The following is a 15,875-nucleotide window of genomic DNA, read 5'->3' on the forward strand; positions in this document are numbered from 1 at the left end:
GCATTACGAATCTATGTATGTTTTAATGTAAATTAAAGCTCATCAATTATTCTCTCTGTAGCTGTAGATACGATTTCACTCAAGGTCGAAGATATTATTTCACTCATGGCCGTAGTTAGCAGTTCAAGTATTGATAGATCAGAATCAATATCCATGACGAACTCATTATCCAAATCGATGGACGATTCAAGGGCTGAGGATATAGAAGTTTCTACTGTGGTAGCTACCTCAGTTCCCAAAATGCTAGATAAAACAGTAGTTGCAAGTATGCCTGAAACTAATTGTTCTGTTCCCATTTGCTGTACGCTGCCGTCTCTCACAAAAATCCAATTGAAGATACGGAAGATTTTAAAGAAGGACCAGAACAAGATTCTGAGCGGCATTCTAAGTATTCTCTTGTAGATCACCCACGCACAGCAGAGAAGGAAGAAACCAACACTCAAGTAGATACGTCGCCTATCAGCCTTGTCTTGTTTTTCTATGAATTTTACAATTTGCTTCGACTTGTTCAACAAGTCGGAAAACCGTAAGAAATCCTCATTGAGTTTATGCAAATCCTTGGTTTGTTGATCAAGAGAGTCTATGTTTAACTCACTTTGAAGTACCGAAGCGGAAAGCAATTGCTTCGATGTTTGTAACGAAGAAGTAATTTGCTTGTTCTGTTGTAAGATTTGTTGGTTAAGAGAAAGCTCCTTCGATTCTTGTAGTTTTTTGGATCTATTTGCGAATAATTGTTCTCTAGCAACCTCATCTGAGACTTGCTGGTTTTCTGGCTCTATCTTATCCAATGAGAATCTTGTGATTCTTTGTTTATGGATAATCTCATTATTGAGATCATTTGAATACAAATGCAAATCTCTTGCTTTTGATTTAAGCGAAACGAACTTTGATTCGTACCTATTGTATAACACCTGCTCTTCTTTATTATGTCCAATCTTGCTCTTGAGAATTATAAGGTAATCCTTATAAGTGAGTAATTCTTTGTTCAATTTCTTTACAACTTTACTCAGTTCAACTCTTGTATCATCTATATCTTCATTCTGATTGATTCCAATCAACTCGTTCAACTGGTCAAAAATTTGCAGTTGCAAGTGATCTAACTTATTGTAGTAGACCGAATGCATTGTTTGGTAGCCTCCGAGGCAGAAAGTCAATGTTAGCCGGAGAAAGTTGACTTACAAGGCGCAACGAGTATTGAACTTACAAGTGTTCATAGTAATTGAAGATTGCTTGTGAGGTCCGATCGAGGGAGGATTTCCGAGGATTCAAGAATCACGTGATATCACAGGTATAGTCTTACAGTTAATAGTGGTATGTTACCTAGTATAACAATATACAATGTCTGAAAAAAAAAGGTAGAACAGGAAGTTAGAAGTAAGATTTTGGTTCATCTGAACTGGATGAACTGGTTAAGTTTATAACCTAGAATTAATGACTTAAATCACCAGATACAGCGGCAAGTATTCCATAATCATAGCTAATAGCTGTCTTATATATATAACATCGTCTCACATATACTGTAAAGTAGCTATTGACCCTGATTTCCGGCCTTCTGAGGTCAATCCGAGCATCTTCTAATACACACTCCCACAGCTTCACTAGTATTTGTCTCTTCAATACCTGAAAAATTCGATTATTGCAACCGATACTTGGCCAAATTACAGTGAAAAATCGACAATATCGATGGAAATTGATAGTTCAAGCACGAGCAGGGCAAATCTGCCAGTGCCAGAAAACGATTCAAAAGAAAAAATCGTAAAAAAGTCCAAAAGACAGGCCAAAAAATCAAATAAGAAATCAGTGGACCCTAGTACGTTGACTCCAGAGTACATTGAAGAGATGAGAAGATTAAGGAACTTACGTAAAGAACAGAAAATCAAAGAACTCAAGGAGAAGGGACTCTACGAGGAACCGACTCCCGAAAAGGAAATTTTCATCAAAAGGCCATTTTTAACTATACCACATCTTGAAGTAACAAATGGCTCCACCACTGGTTTACCTATAAAGATAATGACTTACAACATTTTGGCACAGGCATTGATTAGGAGGAAACTATTTCCAACAAGCGGAGATGCCCTTAAGTGGCCAGTACGATCAAAAGCTCTTTTAGAAGAGTTCAAGTACTATAATGCTGACATCCTATGCTTACAAGAAGTCGACTACATTCAGTTCAACTCTTTCTGGAGTAAAGAGTTCGAGAAATTGGGCTACAATTGTAAGTTTTACAGAGCAAACACGAAGAATCATGGCATTGCAATCATATACAGATCAAATTTATTTGTATGCAAACATCAAAGTTTCATAAATTACGACAAGGATAGCACCTCACCAGAAGATCCTGTTCAATTACCTCCACCAAGAACTATAACTCAAAATGTTGGACTCTTAGCCTACTTAGAATTCACACAACCAGTGCTTGACAAATACCCAAAGTTAAAAGAGAAAAATGGCTTAATTGTAGGAACCACACATATGTTTTGGCATCCCTTCGGAACTTTCGAAAGAACAAGACAGACTTTTTTGATATTGTATAAGTTCAAGCAGTTCGTAAAGACTCTTAATTTGATACTAGGCAATTCCAAAGGATTCTATTCATTCTTCTCAGGTGATTTGAATAGTCAGCCGTATGACAGTCCTTACCTATCGATAGCCGCAAAACCAGTCAAATACGACGAAAGAGCGAAAATAGTAAATGCATGTTCGTTGTCATATGAATACACAAGAAACAAAGTAAGTATTCAGCAGGAAACAACGGAGGATTCCGCAAAAGGAGCAGATGAAGAAGTACCCGAAGAGGCCGAAGATATCGAAATTGAGGAAACAGAGGCTGAATCAATCGATAAGCCTCAGCCATTAGATCCAGTTCCAGAGACCTTTGAAGCAACCGAGGATCAAATGAAATTAGTTCAAGTACTCGAAGATGCACACAATTCACTAGATATGCGAGCTATCTCGATGTACTCCGTTGGATACAAACTAGTCGATCCAAACAATGCTGGTTTCGATAATGACAGGAATGAACCGATTTTTTCTAATTGGGCGCATACGTGGAGAGGCCTTTTGGACTATATCTTTGTGATTACCACTTGGGATAAGGAAACGGAGGATCTTTCTGCAAATGCTGATTCTTTACAGGAATTGGAAGAGAAGCAAGGGGTCAGATTGTTAAAATTATTGAAGCTTCCAATGCCTGAAGACATGGGACCTGAGCCTTCAGGGCAGCCTAGATTGAACCAATTTCCCTCAGATCATCTTTGTTTGATGGCCGAAGTTGAGTTAAGGTGAATTCTTGGCAGATACAGCATTTGTTGTTAACATGGTACCTTGGTCATCATGGAAACATACATTAATAAATATAGACTCACTACAAATGGTCGTGGCAGCTGCACGCCCATATTTACTTTTTTAGCATTGTCTCCACCAAGTCCTCAAGCGGACCGTAATCTTTCTGGCTGATTAATTGGAACTCGTTAGCAAACAAGACGTAGTGCTTCAAACTGGTATTTAAATGACTCTGCAAGCCAAGTTCGCTGATCTCATGGAAATGATGACAGTAAATGTGAGCATATATTCTAAACAATCGCTTGAAGATGGTCTTGACGAGATTTGGGAATTGTGGAGGGAATGGCGCTCCGATCTTGGAGGGGAAGATATTATCATTATCGAAAAACCCTTGCACCCAGTTCATCAAATTCTCGATATACTCACAGGCGGGTAAAGAAACAGGTCTCTTCGGACTTCCTAACTGTCCATCATTAGCACCTACTGGAGTGGATTCTTGCCACAAATACTCGTATTCCTCTGTAGCAATCATTCTAGGACAGGTGGTTGGAGAGCAGAACTCCGTGATAGCACCGTAAAGCATGTTGATCTGATTGTAAAAGTCAACCACATGGATGGCCAACCATTCATTGATATCTTCGTCTTGAGGCAACTTAACCGCCTGGATGAGGGCGTTGTCGGAACCAAGCGTTTGTTCAGCGTAACTACGGATATCTTTGTGAGTAGACACTGGTTGGCCACCGTTGCTAGTACCATTAGCAGCAGAGGCGGCAGTTTTATTATTGTAGTTGATTGTCTGATATGGTGTTGAAGGAAGGACCGAGTTGGAGATCGGTTGCGGACTTGAAATCGGAGACGATTGCTTCAACTTGAACCCTCTTGTGGTCCGTAATGAGTGGGTGTTAAAATTCTGGAAGAGTGTCATATTAAACGACTATATATGGTCAGTGATCTGGGTCAATTTGTATGCAAAGGCTATTCTGAAAAAAAGACAGTGATCCTGGAAGTAATATAATTATAGTGTATTCTTATTCTAAGAGAAAATGATTAATCACAATGGAATTAGTCTAACAAGAAGATGTAGATAATTGTTGTTTCATTCTATAAGAATCCTGAAATGTGAATTTGTTTTGTTTACCTTTCCCGATTTGGTGCGACTATCAGAGGTCATGTGACCATGGATGTTAAGTATAAGAGTATGCCTAAGAGATTTGGATTGTGAGACGATTTTTTTGTGGAATTAAGAGGAAAGTAACATCACGTGATGGGTAAGAGTAGTTTTGTATTTGAAAGAGAGAATTTTATATGCAGGTCACTTATATCAGCACTTTTGGACATGTTTGAAAGGGAAGGAAAACTGTAGATTTTGGTGTTTTGTAGATGCAAAGGTGTACGTATCGAGTGGAGGAACTGGAAATTAAGGTAGTTCTTTGAATGAACCCTCTGGCGGTGGAGGAATGTAGCGATTATAGAAAGTCACGTGATATTTATATGAAAGGCGTGCGGCATAGATGTTCTGTGAAAAATCTACTTATTCCCATACTCATACTTTCGGAGCATAGTGGAGTCGATTCTATTACATGGGAGGAATTACGGTCGGACCAGGATTGAAATATCTTTTCTATCCTGTGCTAGCCTACCACTTTTTTCCCACTCCTCCTTCCCACCTCCTCTCAATGAACTCCCCCCAAAACCTCCAATTAGCTTGTGTTCTCTTGAACCGAATGTTCAGCTCAATCACTCACTCATACCACTGTCTCTCTACTGCCCTTACCCGGACACTGTCCAAAGTATGCTCACCGGAAAAAAAGGCGTGGCTCCAATGACTTTCTGTGAGCATCTTTTCTCTTCTGTTCTTTTCTGATCACTTCTTCTTTCTGTTGTTTAGTGTGTTTATGTTGAAGGAGTTTCAATAGAGTTGAGTCATTTTTGTTATAGATAATCTTTTTATTTTGTGTTGTTTGTGTTGTTCGTCTTGTAATCAACATCCGTACTCTAGCCGTTCCAGCGAATCCCTAATTTCTCCCTCCACCCAGTCAATTTCTAGTATGGAAGTGACCCCAGTGTCGTTGCACCCCGACGAAAGCAGCGACGAGCAGCAAAATCCAGCCGCCACCGAGGCCCGTTTGGCAACCCCAGTAGAGGAATCTGCAGAAGCTCAATCGGACCTTGTCAACGATCCGAATATAACCAATTCTAACGCTACTGAAAGTAATATTGATCCCAGTACTTCCGAGGAAGCCCCTGCTTCTGAACCTCTTTCCACTTCTGACTTGACAGAACAATCAGTTGAGCAAGATGCTGAAAGCGCAGCCGAAGCCGAAGCCGAAGCCGAAGCTACTTCAATCCCTGTAGGAGAACCTATCCACCATCCAAACGATGAGCAACAAGCACCAGAAGCGCCCGCCGTAGCAGAAAAGCCAACAGATGCTGCTGAAGATCTTTCCGATGAATACAATTCTAATACTCAGGATGGCCAATCGGACAGCGAAGTTTCAGTGGCCCATCCTATCTCTGATAGAGAGTCCAACTCCGAAGGCAAGGATGACGAAGAAGAAGATTACGATCCTGAAAGCGCTTATGATCCAGAAAGTGCATTTCCTGAGCCTAACGAACCCGAACACGAGACAAGTTCGGATGTTCCAACTTCTGCATCCAAAGCTGCCCCAACATCAAGCCTTCCAAGTATCCCAATAGAACACAAGCCCGCTACTACTGAACTCTCTAGAGAAGCTCCAGAAGTTGTTGCTGCATACACTAATGATTCTGAGTCAGACTCTGATGATAATCTTGCTTATGCCAACGGAGACGAGTCTGATGAAGAAGAAGATGATTACGACCCAGAAAGCGCCCTTGCAGATGAACCTGACCCAACACCACTGTCTGTTCCAAAAATACCTCCATCAAAGCCGTTGGAAAAGAAGAAGCCTGCATCTATCTTTAAGGGCCCAGCTGGTCTTCCTCCAAAACCTCCAGTAAATGCTAACTTTACGCCGTCTCCTTCTATAACCCCAGCCGTAACCCAACCGCCAGATTCACAACAGCTGTTGAAGGAAGCATACGAAGCAGTAATGCAGAGCGAAGTAATTAAAGATCCAAATTTCGTGAATTTGTCTCAAGCTGAGCAGATGCAACTTATCCAAGAACAGCTTAGTAAAAGGAAAGTTCATCTAGGTGCTCAGGGCCAGTCCTCTGCTGCAGGACCAATGAACTATGACCAGGTGTACTCATACAATAAGCCATTTAAGAACTTGAAAGATCCTATTCCCCTTGTTCCCATCAACCCCTACTGTCGTAGACCGAACATCACTGCTCCCATGACACCAGAAGAGGAGAGAGCATACGACGATTTCATTAAAAGAGAGGCATACTATATGAATCTTCAGAATTGGGAAGAATTTCCTGACAAGCTGAGACTATTCATCGGAAATCTCCCAGCAAATACCATCTCCAAGCAAGACTTGTTCCGCATTTTCAGCAAGTATGGAGATGTCATTCAAATTGCCATCAAAGCTGGTTACGGATTTGCTCAGTTCAGAACTGCTGAAGCTTGTTTGGAATGCATCAAAGGTGAAACTGACGTACCATTGCATAACAAGATGATGAGGTTGGATGCCTCTAAGCCGCAGAAGTCCAGAAAACCAGGAAAACCAGAGTTCAATAGCCCTGGTCTTGTAACAACTGCCCGAGAAAGACCAGAAGATATTGGAGGAGTCGCCAAAAAGAGAAGAAGTGTGCCTGACTGCCAAGTTTACATCACTGGTAAATCCTCTGTCTTCTTCATCCGTAAAGTTAAAAAGGCTTTTGCCAACGCTCAGATAACAATTGAGACAGAAGATGTAACGCATCGGGAGATGAATGAAGTAATCAGCGAAGCAGCATATTCCGGTGTCCTTGCGGCTTGCATTATCAAAGAATTAAAAGTTGATGTTCAAACTTTCGAGAGTACTGAGGACGGCGGTGTCAAGTTTGATGAGTATGCTGATATAGAACCAGAAATTGCGGCTGACGTATTAGTCAAGGCTAAGCAAAAAAAGTATGGAAACAACTTGCCTCACTATTATCCGCAAGATTCCTATCATGAAAATTCTTCTTCTAGCCAACCTTATGGTGCTCCTGAGCCAGAACTTTATCACAAGTCAGCGGGAAACCGTAACGAGTATGGACGCTCTGACGAACAAGGTTACCCAAATACCTATAGCAATCAGAGCGGGTTCAATCAAGGTGGTTACAACGACCAGAATCGTTACAACCAAGGAGGTCACCACCTGGGAGGATATGACAACCAAGGATATCGTAAGAATTATGGAGGTGATCGCTATGGAGGTGAACGTTACGGCGGTGACCGTTATGGAGGTGACTGTTCTGGAGGATACAATTCTGCTCCTCCTTCTGGAACCAGAAGAGGTCGCACTGGTTATGGGTCAGATTCATATGCACAATATGGACAGGGCCAAGCTCCTTATGGGCAACCTCCCCCACCTCCATCAAACCAATATGGGGCACCAGTGCACTCCAGCCCAGATCAGGCATATTCTCAGTATAACCAGTCACCTGTTGTACCACAGGTACCGGTAGCAGCTCCCGCACTTCAAATTCCAGGGATTCCTGCCAATTTAGCACAGACTTTACAAGGATTGGACCCATCTCAGGTTCAGAATTTCATTAATATATTGCAACAACAACAACAACAGCAACAACAACAACCTTATGGAGGAAGTGCACCACAAGCTCAAAACAGCTATGGTGGATATGGACAATCCCTGAGTTTTCCTCAATCCAATGCGTCTAACAGCCAAGTGAACGCTTTATTGTCACAGTTGCAAGCCACTCAGAATCAAAATCAGAACCAGGGTTACCAGGGATCCTCTCAGCAATCTCAGCAACAACAACAGAACAGTACACAGAGCCTTATGGAAACATTGGCTCGTTTAACCAGAAAATAGTCCACTAACCGTGATCCTTTTCTTGATTCTAAATTCTACATAAATTTCTTTGTTCCAGATACAATTCTGTCATTTCTACATACTAATCTTCTAACGGTTTCAAACGTTAAAACCTCTGCATAAACCGCTTTAATCAATATATGCGATGCCCACCATACAAATTGCAACGTGATCGTCCCTTCATTATCATGCATTGACTTCTCCTTTGATCTACTGTGACAAATGTATTTGTGCAACTTCCGATATTTCATTTCTGTAAAATCTTGATTCAATTTTTCATGTAGCTAAATACTTAATCGACTGTATCCTCTGTTAACAATACTTCTGTTTCCTTTTCTTTTTCTTCTTCTTCCAATTGGGATTCATGTTGCAAGTCGTCCTTGTATTGCTTTTGTAACTCTTGGAAATCCTTCTCATCCTCCAAATAGTCTGTAATACCAATGACTCCACACTCATTGAATATCTCTAATACCTTTTCAGCTTCCTCTACCTTCAATTTGGCAAATTCTTTGTTGACCTCATCCAATGATTGTGTCTTTACTGCATCTTGGAATTCTTTAGAGAGTTTCGTTGTGAATATCTCGTACTCCTTGGTTCCTTCTTCAGGGATACTCACCAGTAACTCTGTTCCCTCGTCTAGAGCCTTTAATTGGATCAAAGCTTCCTCCTCTTCACCTTGTGCTTCATGCTCTGACTGAATGACCTCACATCTGGTCTTAATATGGTTAAAAGTGCTATCAACATCTTGATAAAATCCGGCCTTGGCAGGAGAGGTACTATCAGAAATCTTACCAATAAAGAGCTTGATTGCATTTGATATAGTATTTGAGTTTGGATGTGGCCCTGCCAATTGAGCAATGTACTGTAATAAGAGTGATTGATGAATAACTTGTTTGGCTTGCTTGGATTTGCCCTCTAATTGTAAGTCAAAAGCAGTCATAATCAATGCATCTTTTTGCTGTTCTGTACATATTTTGTTGTGCTTCAATAAGAAAGTAGCACTCTCTTTCAATTCAGTTGATGGAATTTTTGCGAATTCCTCTGTTTGAGGCAAAAGTTCAAGTTCCCCTAACACTTCCTTTTCAGATTTAGGCTTGTTACTAGAAGATGCACCGCTGGATTGTGCCTTATTAGTGGAAGGCGAATTGATTGTCTCTATAGTTGTGACCTTCTCAGTCTCCTTCTTGCGTTCTTCTTTCGATACTGGTGATTCTGCGTCGTCTTCATCCTTATTAAGGAATGAAGAGTCAAAGCCAGTGTGGTAATCTTCGCTACTGATCAATAATGATTTCTGATACAACAAGTCATCCAATTTAATGGTTTGCTTCGACAATACGTCATCAATCTTATTTCTGTGTTCCTTCAAATACTGAACCAATGCAACTGGGTTCGTTTTAGCATCAGGATGATCATCTCTTACCTGAATTAACAAATCTTCAATCATTTCATTATAACATGGTGTGTTCTGAGTTTCTTCGGGGTCGAATGTCAAATCCTTCAATCCCTTCCTCAAAGTATCTCCCTTCTCCGCAATTAACTTCTTGTAGTCGAATTTCTCTGTCTTGTCGAATTTTGCATCAAGAGTAGACAAAAGTGCTTTATTGTCCAACAATTGCTCTTTGGTGGAATTTTCCAAAAGATAGTCCACACGTTCATTCAACTTGGCATACATGGTCAATTGAACAAGAATAGACTTGATTTCGATATTTCTTTGTTGGCGCTTCTCATGGATATCTCTTTGCTTCCACTTAATGAACGAGTTTTTATCCACATTTGGATGAACTTCGATATCCGAGTCATCGGAGAGCTCAATGTGATCCCATTTGGAGTAATCAATGGGCATTTTTGGGTATATTGTATAGTTGTTGAAGATAATAAAACATTTATGAAACTTTTATGATTCGAAGCTCAAAGAAATTCTATTTATGGTCGGCTGATGTCAGATCCGGGGGGTTGATTTTATAATCCGAGGATAGAGTGCAACATATCTGATTTGAGATCCGGCCTTATAGAGACTAACTAGAGGTGCATTCCATAGGGATAGTATTAAGTATAGTTTGTTTTTACTCTGTTAAAAGGTAGGTATTGGGTATTATGTGTCAGAGAGGTTCCAGAATAACAGCTTGAAGTACATATTACAATTGATATCTTATCTTATTTTCGTCTCTGCCTGATATCTGATATACTATCTGGTATATACGTATGTCGTATTGTAGAGATGTCGCAAAATAAACTTGTGTGTTAATTGAATCAGATATCTGCTACAAAGAAAATATTATTTTGTACCTCAATTTAGAGCGCGCAAAGAGTAGTTTATAAGACAAGATATGGACCGTTTTAACTGGTGAAACACCCTTACTATGTAGTGCTAGAGTAGGTAGTGACTACTTGAAAGTACTCATAAAGAGATATGTAGTCTATAAAAGAACTGTGATTTTACTTCAGAAGGGTTCAGATATGACCATTCATTCGTCAATCCAGAGGATGTCTACGTGATCTGGATTCCAGATCTGTGGGGTAGACTACCTTTCCAAGATAGACTCTTCAGTGACAGTGATTTTAAGTTTCAGATTTGCAACATGAAACAAATGCCATAAATGTGGGATTTTGGGTCTCCAGAAATAATATAAAAGGAAGCCGACATGACGCCTTTCATGAATAAAATGAATCTCTTGCTCAAGATAAATTCTTCTTCAATGTATCACCGTCTTTCGTATAGGCCATTATACTTGAAAAAGAATTTGATATATCAAAGTACTAGAATCTACAAAATGCCTAATGCACCTCCTCCTGCTTTCTATATTAGTAGCGCCGAAGAATTGCCACCCTTTTCAAACATCCAGCTTTGGCTCAAGAAAGAACGTTGAAGAGATGTTTGCTTTTGATTACACCAAGGGAGAGATTTGCATGAGAATAGGACTCATGAGAGAACCCAATGGCAAATCTACAGCAATTACTTCCTTCTGATGTCAAAAACTTCCCTGATCATGAAGGTGAACTCCCGCCTATGGTTCCCTACCTAATTAGATTTTTCCATAAGTTCGCCCAGGAATATAGAGAAGAAATGCTTAATGAGAAACTCAAAGAATCGGAAGAAAACTTTTTGAGTGCCAAAGAGAAGATTAAAAAATTGATGAAGCAATTACAGAAAGCTAAAAGACTTAATGATAAGATTTCCGAGTTTTACAAGGGATTAGATAGGTCAGTTCAAGATATGACGAAGTTTCTTGATCGCCTATATGATTAGGCTCTGACAACAGTATTCAGTATAAAAGTGCATCAAAGGCACTGCTGCTATTCAAGGAAACACTAGTACTGTATCTCAGAGTTAGGATCTTTTTGCTAAGAACAACTAGCTAGTTCCCTTGCTTTACTTCATCTGGTTTAGTTTCATCTTTGTGAATTTGTGTAAAAAGTTGAAATACATTATATCTAAAATAGCTAAGTTGTCGCTAGGTTCTAATACTACTATATATGTCTTTTGACCATTTGTTAGATGAATAGACCACCCCTTTAAATTAGAACTTGTAAGAACGGAAGTTTTCTAATGAAACTCTTCACTCTAGGCAGTGCCATTAGGTCTCAAACCAGTGAAAAAGGCATATCCGTAACCGGTTGTTTCAAAAGTGATTGTAGTTCCCTTCTTGAAGTAGAGTACGTCACCTGGAGCAACTGAAACCTTGTAACCTGTCTCGTCGGAGATATAGTATTCACCTTCCACCTCTAAGATAATCTTCATCTCATCGTAGTCATAGGTGTATACAAGAGGTTCGCCCTTTTCTTGTTTGTAGAATCCACAAGAGATTTGCTGTTCTTTAGGAGCATCGGAAGTGAAAATGTCACCGAGGAAGGAGTTGTTGCCTGGAGATGGAATTTGAGGAGGTTTAACTTCCTTTCCTTCAACTGATGGTTTGTAGAGCATAGGCATTGTAATAGGTAGGTTTTAGGTGTGTTAGTATAGAATGGAAAAGTGATCCGGAGACTTGTTGATAATTACTTCAATTGCTATTTCATTCAGGGGATTTCAAAAGCCTTTTATACCTACTCAATCAATTGTCCTATACTATCTATCCGCTACCAAGACTATTCATTCACTCTTCTGGTAGCGGACCGCTAAGGAAATATTTTCCCTTTCTGGCTATACACTTCCTTGCCAAATTTTTCGCAGCCCAATGGTCGCACATTCCCAATTAGGGAAACCGATCCATCTTACCACTGACAAGAAACGAATATTGATGAGGGAATGGAGTGTATTTTAACTCACCTATTTGAAATATTCTGGCGGTTGGTCCAGCCGTGACGGTAAAGGAGTATTATAGGAAATACTATAGATATCCCGGTATATGGATATGGACTAGGAAATGCCTGAACTCATATTACACTTGTACGTCAAGTCAGACGTTATCGCAATAGCTTAAAAGATCATTCGAAATTAGTTTATTGTGTATTGTACATAGTTATAAATATTCTAACTCTGGGATCACATGAAACAGCATAGCGCACCCCTCATTAGTTGGGAGGTTGTTCCAAAACATGGTTGTCATTAGCTGCAAATTCGGATTATTAGGGTGCTTGCAGCACTTTGTGACAGATTTCTGTTAAGGTGGAGGCCTGAATCTTCCAATCAAGTCTTATTTAGACATCATTCACCAATTGTAAACATGCATCGATACATGCATCGATATCTCCTTTATTCATATAGACCAAATCCTTTAGGATTGAATCATCCATTGTGGGGAATATCTCCTTCACATTTTCATAGACTTTTTTAAGCTCTTCAGAGTCATAAGCTGGCTGCTCTACAGCAGTGTCGGCGTTCAATTTAGGAATCGGCTGATATTGCAGATACAGGTTATATGGCTCTTCAGGTTGCTGATATTGTTGATGCGGAGGTGGTTGATGTTGCTGTGGGTATTGCTGGGGATATCTCTGTGGATGTGGATACTGGCTTTCGCCACTTTGATACTCTCCGCGAGGAGGAAGTTGTGGAACTCCTTGACTTACTGGGTCTTGTGGCAGCGGTGACAAAAAGTTAGAAATGGATTTTGTGAATATTTCAGCGCTCGAAAGCAACACACTAGAAGGAGACAAGCTCTGCTGGACCGGTGCAGAATCTTGTACTGCTAACCTAGAACCATGTTGTGGCTGCGGCTGCACTATGCTCTGAGATGCCCTCTCAATTTCCAATCGATTCTTTTCTTGGGCCGCCCATGCTTCCATATGAGCACCATATTCTTCTTCGGTAATAGTTAACTCTTTGTCACTCAAGTTTTGAATAAAGCCAATTGCTCCTTGGAGAGATGACAAATAATAGCTGGTTTCACCATGAAGTAACCACTCCTCACTACGATAGCCCTCTATATAATGGATATTACTTATTAAGTTGTCAGTTTTGGCTTTGATAATAATGAGAATAAGCAATGGGATGAAAGCATCTGCATTTGTTTCCTGATTACTCACTTTCAAGAAACTGAATATGATTTTGCACGCGTTCAAGATGCATATAATTTTATCTCTTGGGGCTCTATAGTTGTTGATTTTGTTCAATTCCGCGATGGCATAATCCACAAAGTTCATTTCACCCTTTTTAAGGGTTGTAAGTTGTTCCATGTCTATGTCAAGATGGCCACCATTGATCCAACTGAATTTCTCCAATTGGATGCTGAAAGCCTTGTCATCCTCTAAATCTTTTGCAAAAGGCTCTGGCAAAAAGTTATTTTGTTGAGCGACTTCAGGAGGAAAACAATGCACATGCAATCTATTCATAATAAGCTTCTCCAATCCTTCTCTTGAATTTTCTAAATCTATTTCATCCATAGATGCAAAGGGTTCATAGAGACCAAATTTTTCATTCATGAATGATTTGAATTCTATAATGATTTTGATACGCTGTTCTGCAGTGAAAGTGTGGCCCAGTCGGGAGAAAGAGACCAAGAAAGAACGAATGTAACGAACTAATGGATCAGCACCTTTTCTCCTTAGTTGAGCTAAGAAGTGCTGAAAGTCAAAAGGTCTATGGGATTGCTGGTACTGTTCCTCTGGATCTACTTGAGGTTGGTTTAATTTTGCTAAATGCGATTCATGTTGAAGGCGTATCTTGCTGGAGTCAGCTCTTTTCAATGGTGGATGGCGTTGCGTACTTTCTTCAGGAAGAACAAATTCTTCGATTTCTGAACTTTGATCTTCTGCATCTCCGGTAATATCAGAAAGGTCCTTTCCTTTAGATTTCTCGTCATATGTGGAATCGTCATCTTTTATTGGACTTGATGATAGTATTGCCTGCTCTTTTTCTTTCTCTTGCGGCTTTAAGTCAGGGGATATCTGAGACTCTACTTTGTCAATCGTTTCAACGGAAGGTTTTGAACTATCTGAAATGTGCTCAGGGCTTTGTTCTTTCTCTTGTTGTACAGTTGAGACCGGATCTGGCCCTAGGTCAATAAGGTTATCCTCCGAAGTCTGCTGCAGCGAAGTAATATCTCCACTTGCATTAATATCCTCCTCTATCTTTTTTGACTTTATGTTGGAAAGGAATATCAATGGTGTCACATTCTTCTCAATTATAGTGGTTCCTTCGTCCTCGGGTTGTTCATGCTCTTGATTGCTCTCACTCTCTTTGACTTCGTGAATCTCTTGGCTTGAATTATTAGAGTCCTTCTCGTTCTTCACGATTGATTCCAACTCTTCTTCAATGTCACTTTTCTTTTGTACTTCATTCGCATCTTCTTTCTCTTCGTTTAATTGCTCTTCACCATCGTCCAAATCTATGGGGTTGGAGTTGTCCTGGTTCGTTGTGGACAAATCGAATTTATCAAATAATCCGATCAAGTCAGCTTTACCTCCGCTACCACCACTGATACCTGCTTGGTTCAAACTTGTCGCGGTTTGGTTAGTATTGGCGTCACTTGAAATAGTTACTACTGTTGGTGCTGCTCCGCTTATCCCCAAGCTTCCTGGCCCGAGCTTTGGAGATGCAGCATTGGACGATGAGCCCTTAGATAAGATGTTCAGGAGAAAGGGAGACTTCGAGGCAGACCCCGCAGCTTCCGTGAAAGAATCGTTTAATGTCCCACCTGATCCCGATGGAAGTGTAGAAACTGTATTGGTATTGGTGGTGGAGGTGGTAGGTGTGGACTTAGAGATATTGAATCCCAATTGGTTGCTGAAAGCCATGATAGACGCAGGCTTAAGTTTTCACTAATTTGCAATCTCGCTATCTCTCGATCTCACAGACTCTGCCCGGGTTACTAATACAGTTTGTCTAAGGAAACGACTAACATCCGTTGTATGGTTAGACGCCAATGATTATTGTAAAGTCATTTGATAATTGAGATCCGGCAAGTGCTGGTTTGGATAAAGTCACGTGTATCAGACTGCGATAAAGCCTTGGCAGCTCGGAAGTTAGCAAACAATGAATTAGAGACCACACGACTTCTGATGGAGATGTGCCTTTTTGCAATTGTGGCTATTTCTATGAAGTTTTCTAAGAAGTTTCAAACGGAATAGAGCATAGAGCATCTTTGACATTGATTGGTATTGAAGTAATGCTAGTTGGAATCCCAAAATGCTATATTCAAGACTTAGACTTTTTTTGTGTTGGAAAATTGTTTACTCTGTAGCAAGAAAGTCTGAGTATACTATGTGTGCTAC

General features: G+C 40.2%; 7 protein-coding genes across 7 annotated transcripts; 2 read left to right on the forward strand and 5 right to left on the reverse strand. All coding sequences in view use genetic code 12, as the record gives it.

The window, feature by feature from the left end:
- Positions 1-14: 14 nt before the first annotated feature.
- On the reverse strand, positions 15-1,244 carry SEC20 (Sec20p). Its single transcript, XM_064916650.1, has one exon. The coding sequence runs from the start codon at positions 1,122-1,124 to the stop codon at positions 33-35; it is 1,092 nt and encodes a 363-aa protein (XP_064776168.1). The 5' UTR covers positions 1,125-1,244; the 3' UTR covers positions 15-32.
- A 595-nt stretch (positions 1,245-1,839) lies between these two features.
- RJT20DRAFT_144500 (RNA exonuclease) lies at positions 1,840-3,285 on the forward strand (the record flags this gene model as incomplete). The annotated part of the gene is made up of 1 exon (XM_064918737.1): positions 1,840-3,285. One exon carries the CDS (start codon positions 1,840-1,842, stop codon positions 3,283-3,285), a length of 1,446 nt encoding a protein of 481 aa, XP_064776169.1.
- Positions 3,286-3,341: 56 nt separating this feature from the next.
- On the reverse strand, positions 3,342-4,594 carry MOB1 (Mob1p). Its single transcript, XM_064919559.1, has one exon. It carries the CDS (start codon positions 4,205-4,207, stop codon positions 3,398-3,400), a length of 810 nt encoding a protein of 269 aa, XP_064776170.1. The 5' UTR covers positions 4,208-4,594; the 3' UTR covers positions 3,342-3,397.
- A 538-nt stretch (positions 4,595-5,132) lies between these two features.
- On the forward strand, positions 5,133-8,228 carry NAB3 (Nab3p; the record flags this gene model as incomplete). Its single annotated transcript, XM_064915817.1, has 3 exons — positions 5,133-5,967; positions 6,091-7,506; positions 7,741-8,228. The coding sequence occupies exons 1-3, from the start codon at positions 5,331-5,333 to the stop codon at positions 8,226-8,228; spliced, it is 2,541 nt and encodes an 846-aa protein (XP_064776171.1). The 5' UTR covers positions 5,133-5,330.
- On the reverse strand, positions 8,191-10,095 carry CDC37 (Cdc37p). Its single transcript, XM_064919560.1, has one exon. It carries the CDS (start codon positions 10,069-10,071, stop codon positions 8,521-8,523), a length of 1,551 nt encoding a protein of 516 aa, XP_064776172.1. The 5' UTR covers positions 10,072-10,095; the 3' UTR covers positions 8,191-8,520.
- Positions 10,096-11,790: 1,695 nt separating this feature from the next.
- Positions 11,791-12,156, reverse strand: RJT20DRAFT_133551 (uncharacterized protein; the record flags this gene model as incomplete). The annotated part of the gene is made up of 1 exon (XM_064918225.1): positions 11,791-12,156. The coding sequence occupies one exon, from the start codon at positions 12,154-12,156 to the stop codon at positions 11,791-11,793; it is 366 nt and encodes a 121-aa protein (XP_064776173.1).
- A 494-nt stretch (positions 12,157-12,650) lies between these two features.
- On the reverse strand, positions 12,651-15,586 carry RJT20DRAFT_126032 (guanine nucleotide exchange factor). The gene has a single exon (XM_064916651.1). It carries the CDS (start codon positions 15,396-15,398, stop codon positions 12,864-12,866), a length of 2,535 nt encoding a protein of 844 aa, XP_064776174.1. The 5' UTR covers positions 15,399-15,586; the 3' UTR covers positions 12,651-12,863.
- Between the last annotated feature and the right edge of the window lie 289 nt (positions 15,587-15,875).

This window comes from Scheffersomyces xylosifermentans (genome assembly GCF_036884685.1).
Source record: "Scheffersomyces xylosifermentans strain CBS 12540 chromosome Unknown RJT20scaffold_2, whole genome shotgun sequence".
Lineage (NCBI taxonomy): Eukaryota > Fungi > Ascomycota > Pichiomycetes > Serinales > Debaryomycetaceae > Scheffersomyces > Scheffersomyces xylosifermentans.